At 37.2% G+C, this 18,187-nt stretch overlaps 3 protein-coding genes across 4 annotated transcripts; 1 reads left to right on the top strand and 2 right to left on the bottom strand.

The window, feature by feature from the left end:
• Positions 1–395: 395 nt before the first annotated feature.
• On the top strand, positions 396–7,281 carry fhl2a (four and a half LIM domains 2a). 2 transcript variants are annotated; one of them, XM_053496420.1, is made up of 6 exons: positions 396–496; positions 4,085–4,248; positions 4,585–4,759; positions 6,125–6,294; positions 6,772–6,958; positions 7,086–7,281. In XM_053496420.1, exons 2-6 carry the CDS (start codon positions 4,093–4,095, stop codon positions 7,235–7,237), a joined length of 840 nt encoding a protein of 279 aa, XP_053352395.1. In that variant the 5' UTR covers positions 396–496; positions 4,085–4,092; the 3' UTR covers positions 7,238–7,281. The 2 variants fall into 2 exon arrangements, with proteins under 2 accessions (XP_053352395.1, XP_053352394.1); XM_053496419.1 differs by lacking the exon at positions 396–496 and adding an exon at positions 3,351–3,561.
• Positions 7,282–7,930: 649 nt separating this feature from the next.
• On the bottom strand, positions 7,931–13,417 carry c5h2orf49 (chromosome 5 C2orf49 homolog). Its single transcript, XM_053496421.1, has 4 exons — positions 13,268–13,417; positions 10,554–10,711; positions 10,105–10,438; positions 7,931–8,584 (listed from the first exon to the last, which is right to left on the bottom strand). The coding sequence occupies exons 1-4, from the start codon at positions 13,391–13,393 to the stop codon at positions 8,531–8,533; spliced, it is 672 nt and encodes a 223-aa protein (XP_053352396.1). The 5' UTR covers positions 13,394–13,417; the 3' UTR covers positions 7,931–8,530.
• Positions 13,418–14,508: 1,091 nt separating this feature from the next.
• gpr45 (G protein-coupled receptor 45) lies at positions 14,509–16,862 on the bottom strand. Its single transcript, XM_053497180.1, has 2 exons — positions 16,775–16,862; positions 14,509–15,982 (listed from the first exon to the last, which is right to left on the bottom strand). The coding sequence occupies exon 2, from the start codon at positions 15,877–15,879 to the stop codon at positions 14,761–14,763; it is 1,119 nt and encodes a 372-aa protein (XP_053353155.1). The 5' UTR covers positions 15,880–15,982; positions 16,775–16,862; the 3' UTR covers positions 14,509–14,760.
• Positions 16,863–18,187: the final 1,325 nt, after the last annotated feature.

Here is an 18,187-nt window from a genome sequence, read left to right as displayed (position 1 = left end):
GCAGCCTTCAGAACTCATATTACATTAAATGCTTACAGTAAAAGGATGGCAGTCAATTTACATGCTTCTCCCACTGCCTTATTAAATTGACTCTACACTTCTTAGCTGCTAAAAAGCTCCTCTTTAAAGTTGGTTAAATAAGTAATCACATTTGAGTAACTGTAAACAGAATGTGATCACAGCTGTTTATACTGTATGTTCAATAATCTGTGATATAGTTGTGTACGTATCGTAATAAACAGCCACTAGCATGGATGCCCAAACCAGACTACAATGAAAGGCCTTAAAAGGGCACAGGATTGAAGTGTATGTGTGAGCAAGTGGGCTATATATTTATAGCCCATCTAGATAAAGAGTGCCTGTTCATACACCACCACCTCAATTAGCTGCCCCATAGGTGGGGTAATTCAATCAGGATTGCCTAGAGCACTATACCACAGACACTCTGCTCAGTCCAGCCAGGCTCAGCACACAGAAAGGCTGCTCAGTCTCTAAGGTAAGGACTGCAACTCACACAGGTAGTTTGTAAAGCCTAACATTATCATACTATAGTTAACTGCACTGAATTATTCTAAATACAGATTGTAGCCTTGTACAGGGAGTACTTACTGTATATACAGTATCAATGTCACCTGTAAAAGAATACAAGAACTGTCACAATAGGAGAGCTCTATTACAGTCAAAAAGAAAAACAAAAAAGTAATTTGCTAAAATGAAATACAAACCAGAATCCAAAATGAGCAAATGAATTTTTGAACTATCATCAGACAAACCAGCATGGTGTGAAGTAGAAAATGGAAAATAATTTGAATTCTTCTTCCCATTCTGACTATTAGTGATGTGTGTCAACATTAGTCATCTGCATAGTAAAAAACTTTATGGAAGAGAAGATATTTGCACACAAACAGCCACAGACTTCATGTGTCACATAAAACTTACAGAGAGGCATCTGGATGGATCAAGCACCTTTTTCCAGCCTTCTTTTGAAATGATGAAAGACTTAATAAAAGTAAAGTCAGTAAATGCCAGGTGATTTACTGAATCGAATCGCCTATCCGTTTTAAGCCAAGCTGTGTTTTCTTTTCTTTCAACTTCATTATTTGATAAGATTGAATTTCATTAGGAATGTAATAAACATGCCGGTTTATTTGTTCTAGAAGGTCATAAAGCCAGGATTTTTGTGTAAAACATGGAAAGAATGGACGTTCTTGACTATGGTACAATTACATGAGCAATGAAAGGGAAGCAAGACTTTATAGGGTATTTTGTCATGGCAGTAAATCACACAGAATTATTATGTACAGTATGAGGTGTAGGCAGAGGGGTATATACTGTATGAAGGTTAAACTCCTAACAGATTGTCACGCTTGTGGGGATCCCCCAAATGTTCTTTGAAGTGTCTACAAAATTGAAGTTTTCCCTCTCAAAATTGGTTCAATTTTTAATAAAGAGTAAAGAGTACATTTTTTCGACTGTGGCCTATTATAATACTTACAGGCTGTCACTGGCATTGTATGCAACACTCTACAGTATAGAAACAAGGCCTCAATTTGTGGTCACATATTGGTCCTCTCATTTTCCCTAAATATATGGCTAGACATGAGGAGTGGATAACTTGGCTGTCTCTCATGGGAGATTTATCCACCTGTCCAGTTGAGTGTCTCAGAAAGCTTTCAGCATCCACTGCAGTGATGTGCTACCCCTTCAGCTGCCTTTGTGGGACAGGCTGCTGTGACTGTGGCTACAAAGTTTCTAAACATAGCCAGAGATAGTGAAAGGCTAGGAGATTAGGAGAACACATGGTGCCAAAGATGAACTTACAAAAAGATATTGGGGTCAGTGTACAAGTGCCAATCACTAGGTGACCAAATGTTGTATATTAATAGAAATATTTATATCCCTTGGGATATAACTCTAATACTGTATTATCATTTTAATGCCATTTGGAGGATTATGGAAAGGGCAGATAGCATATATTTTACATTCTAAAGGTTTTTGTGTCAAATAAATCTTTCTTTAGTCATGAGAAATCTCAACAACAAAATACACAAAAAGAATAAAAACACACGGAGAGTCATGAAAACAAGCGGTCGGACCAGAAGCTTGCCTTTTAATGGGCCAAAGCAAAATTAGTTAACAAGATATCCTTTGAGTCACAAGCAGAAGATGGATTACAATAAATGGGACAGAGATAAAAAGACATTCTGGATTGTATGTTTATCGATAATAAGACAAGATAATAGGAGCTGCCCAGGTGGCATAAGGGGAACCTATACAATACTGGGCATAATGTTTTGCATATAAATATATAGTAAATATTAATGTATACTGTATATGTAATTATCACTATGAATATTTAAATAGGGCTTTTTTGGCTCAGATTTTTGGCACACTTTTGTCTATAATTCTCATTCCTATCCCTGTACCTGACCAGTTTCAGAGAAATGTTTGTCTGTTAAGCCACACAGTAACCTATGAATCATTCAAGTATTAAAAAACCCATCTAACTTAAGGCATGAACCAGTGAGAAACAGGTGCAGATGATGACAGATGATCAGGCCAGTGATACTGGTGATGCTGAAGTGGTTGGAACAGACGAGAGGAGAAATTAGGTTGAATTGTATCTTTAGGCATTTTACAGCTTTAAAGTTGCAGTAAAAAAAAAAAAAAACAGGAAAAGTAAAAAAAAAATAAAAATAAAATAAAATACTGTATTTGTCAAGTTCAAAACCAGCATCGGATTACAGTTTAGGATAAAAGAAATAATAACTCAGATGTATACCATTACCCTCACAGCTCACAGGGCCACTCATGGTCTGGTTAATATTCTATTCATGAAACTAAAAAATCTTTCTTTTGTCATCATGATGGAATATAAAACAGGAAACACTACACATGGAAAGGGAGACTGAAGGAAAACATAAATACCAATGGAATTTTAGCTGATGTTTTAGTAATAATCCAAAGATTTCCAATGTGTAGGAAGGTAAATGGAGAGACAGGAAATGAGACATGCAAAAGAAATATCACAAATATGCTACTTTAACACAAAGGACACAGATCATTAGTAAAAAACTATGATATCATGCCTCAGAGGAAGACTGAAAGCATGCAGTACAATGAAAAGTCCTGCCTAAATTCTAAGAGCGTAGAGTGAGAAATTAAAGGGGAAAAAAGCAGAGAGGAGGAGCAACAAGAGAAAATGTAAAAGAGAAAAGAAAACTGAAAGAGGGAGTTTAAGTAAGAGGGCATACTTCTCCCAGTTTTCTGAATTTGCTGCCTTATATGGTCAAACGGTGGAAGGGGATTTGGTTAAGAAATGCAGCTCGGGCAGCACACGGCTTCATTCAGCCTCATGCGGTAAGAGAGCAGAGGACAGAGGAGTAGGGTACATGTGTGCGAGAGTCACAGACTGGACACACACACACACACACACACACACACACACACACACACAACAGGACAGTGAGGACAGCTGGCAGTGTGTGAGATGTACTATGGTGTCACTGGGCTCATGGCAGGGATAAACAGTGGAGCTTAACACAGAGGAGAGCTGCAGATGTGAGTACCCGCTATTCCAGAGTGCCAACATTCTCTATCACTCACTTTACCACTGCCACTGCCTGCCAGGAACAGGAAAGGTTTGCTTTGAAAAAGTTTTAACACAATTTAAGTCTATCCTTTTTCATTTGTAAAATGCAGATTTTCTTTCTCATATGATCTTTGTAAAAAGTGATAGCATTTATTTTAAAAAAATGACATAACCCTTGATCAGATCATGTACCCACTTGCCCACACAATCCACACAAACCGTATTCTGTTTATTTACAGCTGCTGGAATTACGCAGTAGTAAAGTTTGGAATGCAATTGCTTCATCCCCTGCTATACCACTGCAGTACTGCTTTAGCGCCACATTTTTTTTCATGTAAGAACTGAGGCTATTTACAGGCTGATGTTTAGATAGGACTGGTGAGCAGACAGATAAACTTCCATGCATATGAGACTACGATATGATCGTGTAATACTGAGGTGGACAAGAAGCAGAATATGTTTCGGTCTCTCACATGCTATTTCTTTCTTTAGGAAAAACGATGACGGAGCGCTACGATTGTCACTACTGTAAGGAGTCCCTGTTTGGGAAAAAGTATGTCCTGCGAGAGGAGAACCCTTACTGTGTAAAGTGCTATGAGAGCCTTTATTCCAACACCTGTGAGGACTGCAAGAAGCCTATCGGTTGCAACAGCAGGGTAATTTAATGCCTAAATACACTCAGATTAGAGATGTAGCGTACTTACTACTGCTTTGAAGGTTTTAGCTTTCTGAAAATGTCTACATAGAAATCTATTTGGCAAGGAAACAGTCTTATGTAACACTATCTACAATGAGCCTTTTAATTTGTTCACAAGAGGGACAATCAAAAAACCCTAAGCATTCGATTGATCTAAATTAAATGAACCTTGGGATAAATGACAAGCACAGAACATTTAATTAACCTATTACTGTGTTTATCAGTACCATGTGAGGGAAATCACTGGATTACAAAGTTAAACCTTACAACCTCTTCTGTAACTAAATGTCCACAGGATCTGTCGTATAAGGACCGCCACTGGCATGAGGACTGTTTCCACTGCTTCCAATGTAAGCGCTCGCTTGTGGACAAACCATTCTCCACCAAGGACGAGCAGCTGCTGTGTACCGAGTGCTACTCCAATGAGTACTCCTCCAAATGCCATGAATGCAAGAAGACCATCATGCCTGGTGAGAGAGACAAATACATGTATTTTTCAGAAAATACAAAGCCTTCAAAAGAACACATTCACAATATGTTCTGTATTGCAGGCTGATAAATGACTGTTTTGCACACTGGGCAAACAGCCCAGGTCTTTGGGAGTGTAAAACTATTCCTCTGTTGAACTAAATATATCACTTTAAAACAACACATTACACTCTCCTCTCACCACTGGAAATATTTTACCTTACAAATTAACTTAAGATGAATAATATATATATAACGGATCACATTCTGATCTTTAACTCTTGCCACAGTGGGCATTTTAGTCAAGATCTACATTCTTGCAGGTTGAGTAATGTGAACTATTAGCACTCTGTTAGGGGGGGAAAGGGTTCAATCTATCACTTTTAAAGGTTCAGTTTGTTGCTCTGCTGGAATATTGTGTAAAACCAAGAGTTCCATGAAGAACTCCTTTAAGAAAACAAAAAACCTACCACAGTCAGGAGAAGTTTTTACCATAAAAATATTTTCATTTTCATTAAATTTAGGCATTTGGCAGATGCTTTTATCTAGAGCGACTTTCAAAAAGTGAAAATATAGACACTTAACAAAATAGTTTCAAAAATGAACAATGTGCAACATGAAGCTGGTATTAATTATCTAATATTCTATGAAGTCCTTTTTGGTATGTAAAAAGTAAACCACTTACTGAGAAATCATTACAATTCAAGACCATGGCCAAAGTAAAAATCACCAACAAAGAAGCTTTGTTCTCCCTTTGTGCAGTATAATCAAGTGCACTGGGAACTGTTAGTTCTTTCTAAACTATATGTGCTTTAATAATATTAGAAACATATTGCCCATCAACACATCATTTTAGAATGTTTCTAAATGATGTACGCTATACCAGTCAAAAGTTTGGACATATTTATTTCTTTTTACATTGTAAAACAATGCTGGAACATCCATAAATATGCAATAATCTCCTTTACAATTGATATTGATATGTTTCTGTTACTTATGCTCTGTAAACCCCTCACAATAGCTTTAATCTAAGGTGATGTTATTTTTTTTTTAGGCGGGTAACTCTAAATTTCCCTCTAAAGGGGTAGGTTTTGGTTTTGCTTTCCTGGGAAGGACTTCACGAGAACCTGTTTCATCATGTTGCTTGATGGGTTTTGCAGATGCAACAATTGACTGTTGTTGTTGTTGTTGTTGTTGTTGTTATTTAATTACCTAATTTCATGTGTTATTTTATAGTTTTGAAATCTCCAGTATTGTTCTAGAATGAAAGAAAACAAATCACTAAACAAAACATAGAATTTTAAGGTGTGTCCAAACTTTTGACTGGTACTGTTCATAAATCCATGTCACACCTATTTTTATCACAGGCTCAAGAAAAATGGAGCATAAGGGCAACAGTTGGCATGAGACCTGCTTCACCTGTAAGCGCTGCCAGCAACCCATTGGTACCAAGAGCTTCATCCCAAAAGACAACAACAACTATTGCGTGGCCTGCTATGAGAAGCAGTTTGCTATGCAGTGTGTGCACTGCAAGAAGGTAGTCTGCATTAAAATAAATTATTTTACAATACACCTATTTGAAATGTGTAACAAATTAAAGGAAATTTTAAAAAGTGGTTTCTTTATGGTATGGTGCATTTTGCTGGTATGGTTTAAATCCATTTGTCCCCTTAAAAGGTAAAGTCAATGCCAATCAATATAAAATAATTAAAAATTCTCATCTTGATCCTATAACGAAACATGTCTGTCATTATAAGAGTGTTGAAAACCATTCATTATGCTTCACGGGGGGGTTTATATTTAAATTTGCCACTTGTCAGTACAAGTAATAATACACTGTGAAGGCTGTGAAATCTGGGAATACCTCCAAGCAGCAACAATGACAGAGTGTAAAATAATCTAATATCTAAACTAAGCATTTTGCTATACTGTACAATCTTACAGTAAAGGTAGGTTGGAATATACTGAGTATATCACAAATTCATAATAAAATTTGTTTTCATGTTCTCTCTAGCCTATCACCACTGGAGGAGTGACCTACCATGACCAGCCGTGGCACAAGGATTGCTTCCTGTGCACCGGCTGCAAGCAGCAGCTCTCTGGTCAGCGCTTTACATCTCGTGATGACTTTGCCTACTGCCTCAACTGCTTTTGTAACCTGTATGCCAAGAAGTGCGCATCCTGCACTTCTCCAATCAGTGGTACGCCTGCATTTGTTGTCTGAAACCACAAGGGAATGACTAATAGTTTGGATATGAAATTTAATTCTTTTTCAAATCAGTCCATGTTTTCTAAAATATTTACTGGGGACAAATGTCTGTGTTTTAGGGCTTGGAGGAAGCAAGTATATCTCTTTTGAGGAGCGCCAGTGGCACAATGACTGTTTCAACTGCAAGAAGTGCTCGGTATCTCTCGTGGGCAGAGGCTTCCTGACTGAGAGAGATGACATCCTGTGTCCTGAGTGTGGCAAAGACATCTAAACTTTTAAATTAAGAAGACAAGATGAAAAAAAAAAAAAACTGAAGTAATGCATAGAAAAATCCTGATGCACTTATATAAACCCTAGTCATTGCAAAGGATTTTAGCACCATTAATTATTACACTACTATTTTAGAGCAGGCAACTTAAGTTTAACCTTAAAGTAAACCTTAAGCTTCAGCTCTTAAGCTGAAAATACAATAAATGCCACCAGATATGTTTTGCCTAGCTGTTTATTTCCTTTATGGCATGAATTATAAGAGCTACACAAAATTACAAAAAAAAAAAAAATCTTTAAAAATATTAGCTTTGGAAGTTTAAACATAGTTGAAGATATTGAATATTAACTCACTAAGAATTATCTCTAACAGTGAGCGTGAACATGAGTGCAGCATTTGTTTCATTTTTTGTTTGTCATCTAATACAGTGCAATAAATGAAGAGCAGTAATGTTCTGCTTAAAGTATTTCTGTGAAGCTTTCTCTGTAATTATTAATTATTGCATGTCAAACAGCATATGTAACAAAATATAATACTAATTAAAACCTTTCAATTATAAGAATTTTTCTGGCGTTCTTAATTTCACCCCCCAGAATGACTTCCTTTCTGAAGTAAACCACTTCCCAAACACATGACTCACCAAGATATCGGAGACAGGGACTTATTGCAGAAAAAGAACAACTTATTTTAGTGATTAAAAGAGAAACAGCCCCATCTAGAGCTTAATGTGAGCACTGGATAGGCTAATAACTAAAACTTTTGCTTATGTGCTGTTTTTTATTACCCAGCTCCCAGCTAAACCAAATAAAACCTGTACATACATTCAGATGAAAATGCACAACAGCTACCCTGTATGTCCTCCCCCAACTGGTATTCGATCATAAAATGTGTGTTAAAGTACACAATGGAAAAACATATTTATTTGTTATAGATATAACTTCATGGGTTGCATAATTAGAAAGATGTGATGAACAGATCATTGTTTATTGAAGTAAAAAATACATTTTTACAGCGTTTAAAAGAGAAAGCCATCCTTGTTTTTTTTTAAAGCCTCAAGTACAACACCAGTCAAAAGATGCTCATGAGGAAAGTCTTTTAACACTCTCTTGGCACACCTAGGAGGATCTCATAGAGCACGTGGGACATGGGAATGGTGGACATCCGAATTCAGATGCACGTGCTCATTGTCCCCATTATGGCCTCTTCTGCCACAGGACACATGGTCAAGTGAGACACAACCATCAGAATGCAGAAAGGCACTTCTTTCTGCTAGCACTTTTGACAGATGGACAGAAGTCATGGCCATGTGACATGCTGAATCTTCTTTTTCACCTCAGGGGATTTGAGCTCCTGTGCCAAAATAAATAGTCGTTTATCACAAATTAATCTCACAGCCATGACTGTACACATTCAAAGAAACATCATATTTTAATATTTTAATTAATAATATAGCTGAATAAAAAAGCTAAATTTCTCAGTCTGTCTCCAAAAATCTCTGGTCCCATCCTCTCGCAGGGTTAGAGAAAGACATGCATCTAGACTGTTTTCTGTTCTGGCTCCTAGGTGGTGGAATGAACGTCTTTGAGATCCATACAGCTGAAAACCTGAATCTGTTTCTTAGGGATTTAGACAACTCTTGCCTCCCCAACACACACACACACACACACACACACACATACATAAACCCCTACCCATAAGGGTTGACTAAGTGTAATTACTTACTAACCTAGTAACCCAGTGTAAGGATCTATCCAATGACACAAACTTCGCTGTGGATAAGAGCGCCTGCCAAATGTAAATATACATGTAAAGTCTGTCTGCCAAAAATACCTTTGATGGATCCTCTTTGGATCTGGCTGTTAAGAATAGGAAGCCTTTGTTTGTCACACAGACAGCTTGTTAGGACGTTGGAATTAGAGCACAGAGTCAGACATAAAACGGTGCCCCAGAAGCAGACAGGGACTTTCCCCAGTGTGTCGAACCTGGGCCTTAAACTTCCAGCTTTCTGATCAGTGTTATGATTTTTGGTTGTTGTTAGGTTTGGTCTAAGCTCAGCAACATTATGTCACAATAAAATTAAGTCAGCTGACTACCTGAATGTACTAAATGTGGCAGCTGCCCACAATGCCAAAACTACCACAAACTGGTTTGACAATGATATTACTGTACTTGACTGTCTAGCCAACTTACCTGACCTTAAGTATTATGAAGAGAAAAATGAGACAATGCAGATGAGCTAAGGCTGCTATTAAAGCAACCTGGTCTTCACCGTAACACAACTCTGATCGCCTTCATGCCATGCCTCACTGATGCAGTAATTCATTCTAAAGGTGCATTGAATAAGTATTAAATGTAAAAATGAATTTTTTTTCCTGAATTTCTGTATTATAAATCCTTTTTTGGATTGAGCTTAGGAAATATTCTATATTTTGAGATACTGGATTTATAAATCTATATGAATCAAAAATGGAGAAAAAAACGTTTCTACATCATATTAAAAAAAAAAAAAACACACACTCAAATGAGCCTGCATTAAAACTTTGTAATAGGTTGTATATACAATTAAATGGCCACTTCATTAGGAACACTTGTACTGGTTAGAGCCGTCTTTGATTAAACCACACCGAAAACCTAAATAGTTGACAAGGCAAAGAATTGCTGTACTGTGCTGCTCCCATATGATTGACTGATTAGTTAATTGCAAGAATGAGAAGTACAGGTGTACATAATAATGTGCCTTTTAAATAAACGCATGTATCTAGGATGTGGTTAGTTGGTTACTCATAAAAATCTATGAGATTAAGTGGAGTCATGCCATAATGAGCATTGCAACTAAAAGACATCAGTGAACATGCATTGTGTGTACTCACAGGGCTTTCAGGAACTCCTGAATTTGATGCTCCTCGCTTTAGCTTTGTGCTCATGCAGCTGGACTGTACTGGAGATGCAGATGAGGAGATATTTAGGCTGCCATTTCCTGTAGGACTCCTGACACTTCCTGCTGAGGCCCGGGACAAAGATGAGTTTGGGGAGGACCCTGAAAGTTTACGTATAGGGTTACTGAGACTGATGTTGGAAGGTGGGGACTTTAAGCGATCTGTAACTGGTAAATCATCAGCTCGCTTTAATTTAATGCCGCCAGTTTTGGTGGAGCTGCCATCAAACACAATCAAGGGCCTCTTCCTGCCACTATCTGTGCTCGAGCTGCAACAAACAATAATAAGGAACATGTATTAAGAGGAAACACATCAACGTTTTTACAATGTTTTACAAGAGTATTACTTAGTAAAAAATAAAAGAAGAAACATGGTTTTGTCACCTGTGTGCAGTGCTTGAGCTCTGGCGTGGGTTTTTTTGCTCTATTCTTTTCCCCCACCTGTTTTTGGGGAGTTCTCGCTGCGGAAGTGGGATAACATGCTGGATGTACAACTCAGTAAGGTGGTCAGGGTCTTCAATGTCATCTGTCTGTATCTTTTTCTGAAAAAAGAAATTGTAAAATGTACTAATTGACCTAAATATGCCCAAACCCCAGACACTGATAAAGTGGGAGTGTTGCACGAGGAAGAGCATCTGGTGTAAAACCTGCGTCAAGTTGTGTGCTGATCGGATAGTCTGAATGGGCGACCAGCAGCAGCCGAAAGACCAACAACAACAACTAATCGACTTAACTGAACAGCTTGTAGTTGTACATTATACATGTTGGTATTAAACAAAACTAAAAAAAAAAAACAGAAACTTTAAAATTAATTCAAGCAACCTGTGATAATCACTGTAAAGTATAAATTGGTAAAGGTATAAACCAACACTAGCCTAAAATACTGTATTAGTTCAGATTTCACATATTTCTTCGATCTGAATTTTGGATAACGTTTATGCAACAAAATCTAGCACAGAACAGGCTTGGCGAATTTAAGCCCAGTTCCCACTAAAATTCAATTCAATAACTGTAAAGAGGCATGGGTTGGCGTACAACAAATTCATGGCTTACTGAGTGTCAGGGTGACCTGTAGCAATTTGTAGCTTGATGGCATTGGCTAGGATTTTTAAGCATGCTCAACAAATTTAAGGAAGCATAACAGTATTTTATGGTATGTAGGTCCACCCTATGTATCAGTAAGCCTGTCTGTGGCCAGAGACAAACACAGGCACAATAGCCGTCCCATGTCACATGATGGCAGGGAGCTTTATGTGCTAGGATGGTATTAATGCTAAGTGAAGCTTCATAGCCTGTTGTGGAATGTAATGAGTAATTATTATCCTTGGCAGGATCATATTAAATTGCCAGTTTTTCTATGCCTTTATGTAATGCCACCAAATTTTGCCCTAGGTTTGCCTAGCAACTTTGGTGCTACAATGTGCTCAGAGCATGGTGGTATCATAGTTTTAAAACAATAGTGATTAATATAAAATTATGAAAACGGAAACAGATCTCCGAGATTATCTTATAGAAAATAGGGGAAAATTATGTAACCCTATTTATGATGTAATGTAGCCATGACAACCCTAAAGGTCCCATGCCAAAAGACTTGACTTCCCTTCCTCTATTACAAAATGCTGAGACTCCTTCCAAACATGCTAAATGCATTTTAAGAGAGTAAAATCTTAAACTTAGCAAATGGTTCAAATGTGGATTGTCCAGATTAAAATAGACAATGTATTTCGCTGCTTTTAAGTGCTAGGTGAAATACTGTAATTACGAGCTGAATACACATACAAGCCCAAACATTATCTTGTGATTACAATTTGTCAATTTCACAGCCTCAACTGTCCAAATTAATGTTCGGTGAATATTTTTTAAGTCAATGCAGCCCCTAGTGTGAATGGCAGACAATACAATAGAGTGGTAGGATACATTATTCATATTAACGATTCAGTTCTTACAGAGACTCTCTAGTGACAGTGGGAGGAGAAATTCTGGCTATGATTTACTAAGGTGTGGGAACAAAATAGTATAAAACCACAAGTTACTCTGTTGTGGATATGACTTAGGCACATGTGGTAATGGGATCACTCATGTCCCAGATGTGACCAGGTGGTTGTTGTTTTGGAGTGTGCATGCCAGTGAGTAAATAAAGTTAAGTGTGTACTGGTGGCTTAATGATAGGATTCCACCCAATACCCCAGCCACGTGTTGCAGTGCTGGTTCTAAGCCTGGATAAATTCTAATTAATTAACAACAAGCTAAATGCTATGAGGACTATTAATTAGTACTGTTTTTTAGCCACAACTTACTAAGGCGTGTAAACAGAATATTCTGCTCACATGCCTTAGTAAGTTGTGGCCACGACATAGTATCTTGCTCTCACGCTTAAGTAATGACAACATACGGGTTGCTGCAAGTTCTTAATTTATTTTAGAACAACAATAAAGTGTCAATTTTTTCCCTACCAAAACAAAACCACATTTACACTCATCACTTCAAGTACTACGCCTGAAATCGTACACACGATCTGAGTAGAGCCTAAAGACAGCATTAGTGCGCAGGCGTATTAACATAAAATGGGATCTACAGTATGATTGGCTGAGCCGAGTTAGAGGTTACTGTAAAATCTTTAGTATGCGCGCACCCGCATAAATAAATATTTATGAATGTTAATAGATATGTATGAATGTTTTAAATCAGTGCCTATGAAACACTTCAGTAACTGTTCTGTGATGTGGTGCGTTATGCTGCCTAGCAACCCGATCTTCCGGTAATAGATTACATAGTGTGGCGAAAGGAGACGGGATATTATCTAGCGCAAATTTTTATTAACACTAAACGAAATATTGATTGAACACTTGAGTTTTTACAAATACTTGTCACCAGACCAGTAACCCCAGTCCGTGACAAACGGGTAAAGGTGTTTACACTGCACACACACGTTTCACAACCGTCTTAAACATGTCTAATTAATTAGTAAACAGTCGTTAATAGATCGTAAAGTCTATCAGCACTTGGTAGTAACGCGTTTAAGAAATAAGCCGGGGCTAGCTTCGGCTAATCCACAGCTTGGTTAGTGATCTGCAGGAAAGTGGACACTTTAATCTAACCTCGTGTAAGACGAGTTTTAGAAAATCCCGAGACAGAAGTTCGGGGTGAAGCAACAGGTCTGTTTTTGAGACGTCTCCGCCAGAATTTCTCATTTTGTCGTCCCGTCTGTTGCTGCAGGAAGCCATTTTCACTTCCGGAAAAGCACGGAAGTGTCGCCTTTTTATGACTATTATCCAAGGATTAGCAATGCGCCTCCTGTTGGCCTGGTGAAAATCCCTTACCAATACTGTATACGTTTGGACACCCTTTTATTCGTTTATTTATTATTTATTTTTACATTGCAAAACAATAATAAAGATATAAAAATATGAATAATATTTTTATTAAAATGTGGAATTAGGCAAAGAGAAAAAAACGTCCATTCTTACTTTAGGACATGAAGTTCATACCACTTAGAAAATTACCAGAACTTGCAAGACTAGTTTCTTCATGTGCTGTATGCTACGATGAAGCTGGCTTTCATGAACATCGTCCCAGGAAACTTAGACTATGATTTACCTTGTTGCAAAGGAGAAGTTCATTTTGCTTCAGAAATTGTCAGTCAACAACATGTCAAATTAAAACCCACACAAATGCTTTACAGAGCACAAATAGCTGATACATATCAATAGCAACTGTCCAGAGGATATTATTTTCATATTTTAGATGTCTTCATCATTGTTCTACAATGTATCAAATAATACAAAATCCAAAGTGTTCAATTTGAAGGTGTGTCCAGACCTTTGACTTTCATGTTTATTGATTACATGTTTAGATTTATAAATGTTATTACACAACAGAACTTAAAAAAATATTAATTACATTAAAAACATAAGCAGTAATACTTAGCCTTTCCTACACTAGTCTCATGGAAGTTAATATGAATGCGTGTGTATGCACACACACACACACACACACACACACAGTTATAAATGGGGTAATTAAGTGTAGCCAATCCACCTACCAATCCAATTAGAGATTAATTTTAAAAAGCAGGATGTTGAGCCTTGGATTTACAATTACACGTTTTCTAATTTTATGTCCATGCCTGGCTTATATCGGCTTCCTTATGTACTCGTTTATGGACCTATTTCTGTTTCATTATGCCTTTTATAAAAAGCAAAGTGTTGTTCCTTTGCATTGTGAGAACTTCATGCATAATCACATCAAAACAGGTTTAATTATGAGGCATTTTTGCATTATTGCATTGTTTTATTGCAACACTTCAATTCAGGTGACAAAATTGACAACAACTGCTTTATTCGCTAATATACATGGTTTTAAATGGTGTTGTGATTATTTCTGAATATATGGCATTACAAAAATAAAACATTAACTTGCCTTTGTATGTACTGCATTGATTTATTGTTGTTTTAAAACTTTAAAGGCTAGAATAACCAGTACCTGTCTTGTTAAAGTCAATGTGTCTGTGTCATTTCTTTTTGTATTCCTGGCAGGTGTTTGTCAGGGAATGTAAATTGAATTGAACATAAATTGTTTTCAATTTTAAATGCTAAACAGCTGACTGAATCTCACTGCTACATATATAAATATTGCTGGGTCTTATACGCCTGTGACTTCGACCAGGGACCTTGGGGCAAAGCCTGCATGTCTTGGGCATGAAGTCTAAACAGGCTTCACGAAATTTACGGATCCTCCAGCAATAAATAATAGGGTTAAATACAGCCTTTAAGTAACTAAGCCACAAAGCACCTATGCTAACTGGATAAAATGCTGGACTGAAGTAGAAACTGCGACTAAAAACAGCCAAAAGGCTCACCACCGTATGAGGAAGCCAACACACAGAGAAGCCAATGAAGAGGATGAGGATGGTTGTGAAAGCCCTGGTTTTGAAGCTCATGTCCACATTGACCTGTGGGGGGCGCTGTAAACCTGTAAGCCCCAGTTTGAGTGCTGCACAGTCTTCAGCAACGTGGGTGTGGATGCGCAAAGCGTTCCTGCGCACTGTGTTTAGAATGCACAGGTAGGAATACAGCATGACACTAAATGGAACAAAGAAAACTGCCACTGCCAACACCACCATGTAACCCCGTTCTGCCAGTGAGTCACTATATCCCAGAATACACTGGGGCACACGTTCCATGACGATACCCGTCCTCCAGGTTACAAGTGATGGAAGTGCCACACAGAAGGATAGAGCCCATGATATTGAGATCAGAACTTTGGCACGATGTGGCGTTAACTTGTCCTGCCTCTGCACAATAATGAGAAATCGATCCACGCTGATGATAAGCAGGATGGAGACGCCCTCCAGGACAAAGAACCAGTAAAACATGACAGAGGCTTGACAGAATCCTACTCCGAAACTCCAGTCTGTGGAGGTTACAGTCACAGCAGTAAAAGGCATACACAGCAGAGAGAGCATAATGTCTGAGAAGGCTAGTGTGGCTAGGAGCAGGTTGATAGCTGAGCGCATTGCTGGCTTCTGATAGACAATCAAACATACTATTGAATTGCCCAAAAAACCAATAGTAATCATGAAGATCATAATGGCAGCCAAAGCCACCCTAATCACAACAGGGATTAAACTAGTCTCAACCTCCTGCAGCTCAGGCTCTGATCGTCCAAGCAAGTCACATCTTTCCAGAGAGCTGGCATTGCATTCAGACATGGCAGATGCTACCAAGCAATATCAGTCCATGTTTGAAGAGTTGGCATTAATCCTTGCCATGGTCCACTGCTCAGTCCATTTGGTAATCTACAATTCAAATAACCTACAACAAAAGAGTGTATGAGGCATATGTACAATATATCAATATACATGTAATTCTGCAAGTAACCTTTTCTCCATTTTGTGTGATTAGTCCAATGTAGATGTATTATTATTATTATTATTATTATTATTATTATACTGATAGTGTATGTTTAGATATGGATCCAAATTAAGTTTCTACAAATTGACTATGGACATGATGTGTTTTCGTACTATTACTTTGATTGTCCACTGTGATCACTGATTTTAATACAGTGGGCCAAGGTGTAAGAAAGTATGGTTTCTTTACAATGTGACCACAGATGTTTACGATGTGACCCCAGTATGTAGCCTATATTCTTTAATTTTTTTTTCCACATTTGACTTAAGTTATTTTTAATTTTAACACTGCATTGTAAAGACCTGTCCTAGCTGAAACATTAACGAACATAGATCACAAAATTTTAAAACACAGTTTATGTTTTCCTTATCTAAATTTATATTCTGAAGAAGAGAGACCATGCAGATAAGGATTGATGTTTATCTCAGCAAGCAGTAGACTAATTAGAAAAAAGGAAATATAAAGATAACTTATCACACAAGACTCCTACTAACATTCTTTTAGCATGAATCTTACAAAATAAAGCTAAACCATTATACAGATCTATATTCAATATACAAAAATTATACATTTGTTACAGTTAACCAAAAAATCTTGTTAACAAAAAAATGACTGTTATGTCTAAACGCACAGACTGACAAACAGTACTATGACATAGTTTACATTAAATAAAAATATTTTATGCACACTCACCCAATTGATACCCCAGTTGCCATGGGTACAGTAAGGACAGGAAAGCCATTTATTGCTGTGGCTAATTTAACAGAATTCAACATTCTCCTTGAACATAAAGTCAAATACTATGAGGTTAAAAAATCCAAGGACCTGTTGACACAAGCAGAAGTAAATGTATTATTTTCCTTTTGTTATTATTTGTCATTTATAACAAAAACTGCCCATCAAATACATAGAAACATCATGGGTAATTTGAGGGCTGAACTAGATTAATAATGTCAGTAACACAGATGACAATCAGTGGTGGCATGTCTTTGGTAATTAGTTCAATTAATGTGTATGCTGCTCTTCAATAAAGTAGAAGAAAGATACTGTCATGGAGTTTCATAAGATTGAACAGGACCAATTTTTAAGAGCTATTAAAAATTTATTATTTAATAATGGTGCATAGTAGTCCAAGGTGTTTTAATCTTAAAGACAGAGTATTCTACTGCAGTGGCTTGCTGTTCTGAGAGAGCAGTTCCAGATTAACATAAGTGATTTACTCTCATCACACTCGCTCAAGCTTATACCTCCATCACCTCCCTATACTGTACTTTCACCTCCCTATACTTCCAGACTAGTTGTTGTATCTTGTTGTAGTCCAAATATTTAAAACAAAACCTTGCTATTACTGAAGCATTAATTTCTCTAAACTTCTTCAATGTTCTTTTCAACAGTTTTAATCTCTTGTGATCTACAAACCACTTATTTGAATGAATTAAATCAAAAAGTGGTGGCCCGAAACTGTCGCGGCAAAAGTGAAATGATATGTTTTAATGACATTTTTAATGATAAGATAAAAAAATATTTTGCATTTAATGCAATAAAATTGCTATACAAAAATCAATATTTGGTATGAAGTCCATTGTTGTTTAAAACCCACTAGATCTGACTAGGCATAGCATGCAGTATGGTGGACAACCTGGCTTCAGAAAGTCCAGGTTCAGTAGTCTGCCACATATTTGTTTCATTAAATTAACTAAATGCACAGCTCTTTAGCTAATATAGGCTGGAGCAAATTAGTTACATTACTTATTTTGTGCACAGGGAGAACAATAATACATGGCACATGATGTCTCAATACTTTTGTCCTCTACTGTAAATAAAAGCACAAACTCTTGTTTAACACAATGTATGAGCTATGGGTCACAGATTCTGGACTTTCATTACAATGCACATACAGATGTTGCACCTAAACACAAGAGTATCTTTCAGAAAAGCCATTTTAATTGTTGCTGCATCACGTTATCAACTTGTTGCTTAGAAACCAGAGATAATTCTGGCTGTGTGGCTAAAGAGACCAACGGTATAACTGAATCAACAAAACGAGCTAAACACCTTACTTAATGTATGCATGAACAAAGAATTTTGTTTTCAACAATAAGAGAT

This window comes from Clarias gariepinus, chromosome 5 (genome assembly GCF_024256425.1).
Source record: "Clarias gariepinus isolate MV-2021 ecotype Netherlands chromosome 5, CGAR_prim_01v2, whole genome shotgun sequence".
NCBI lineage: Eukaryota > Metazoa > Chordata > Actinopteri > Siluriformes > Clariidae > Clarias > Clarias gariepinus.
This window is presented reverse-complemented; position numbering and strand designations above follow the sequence as displayed.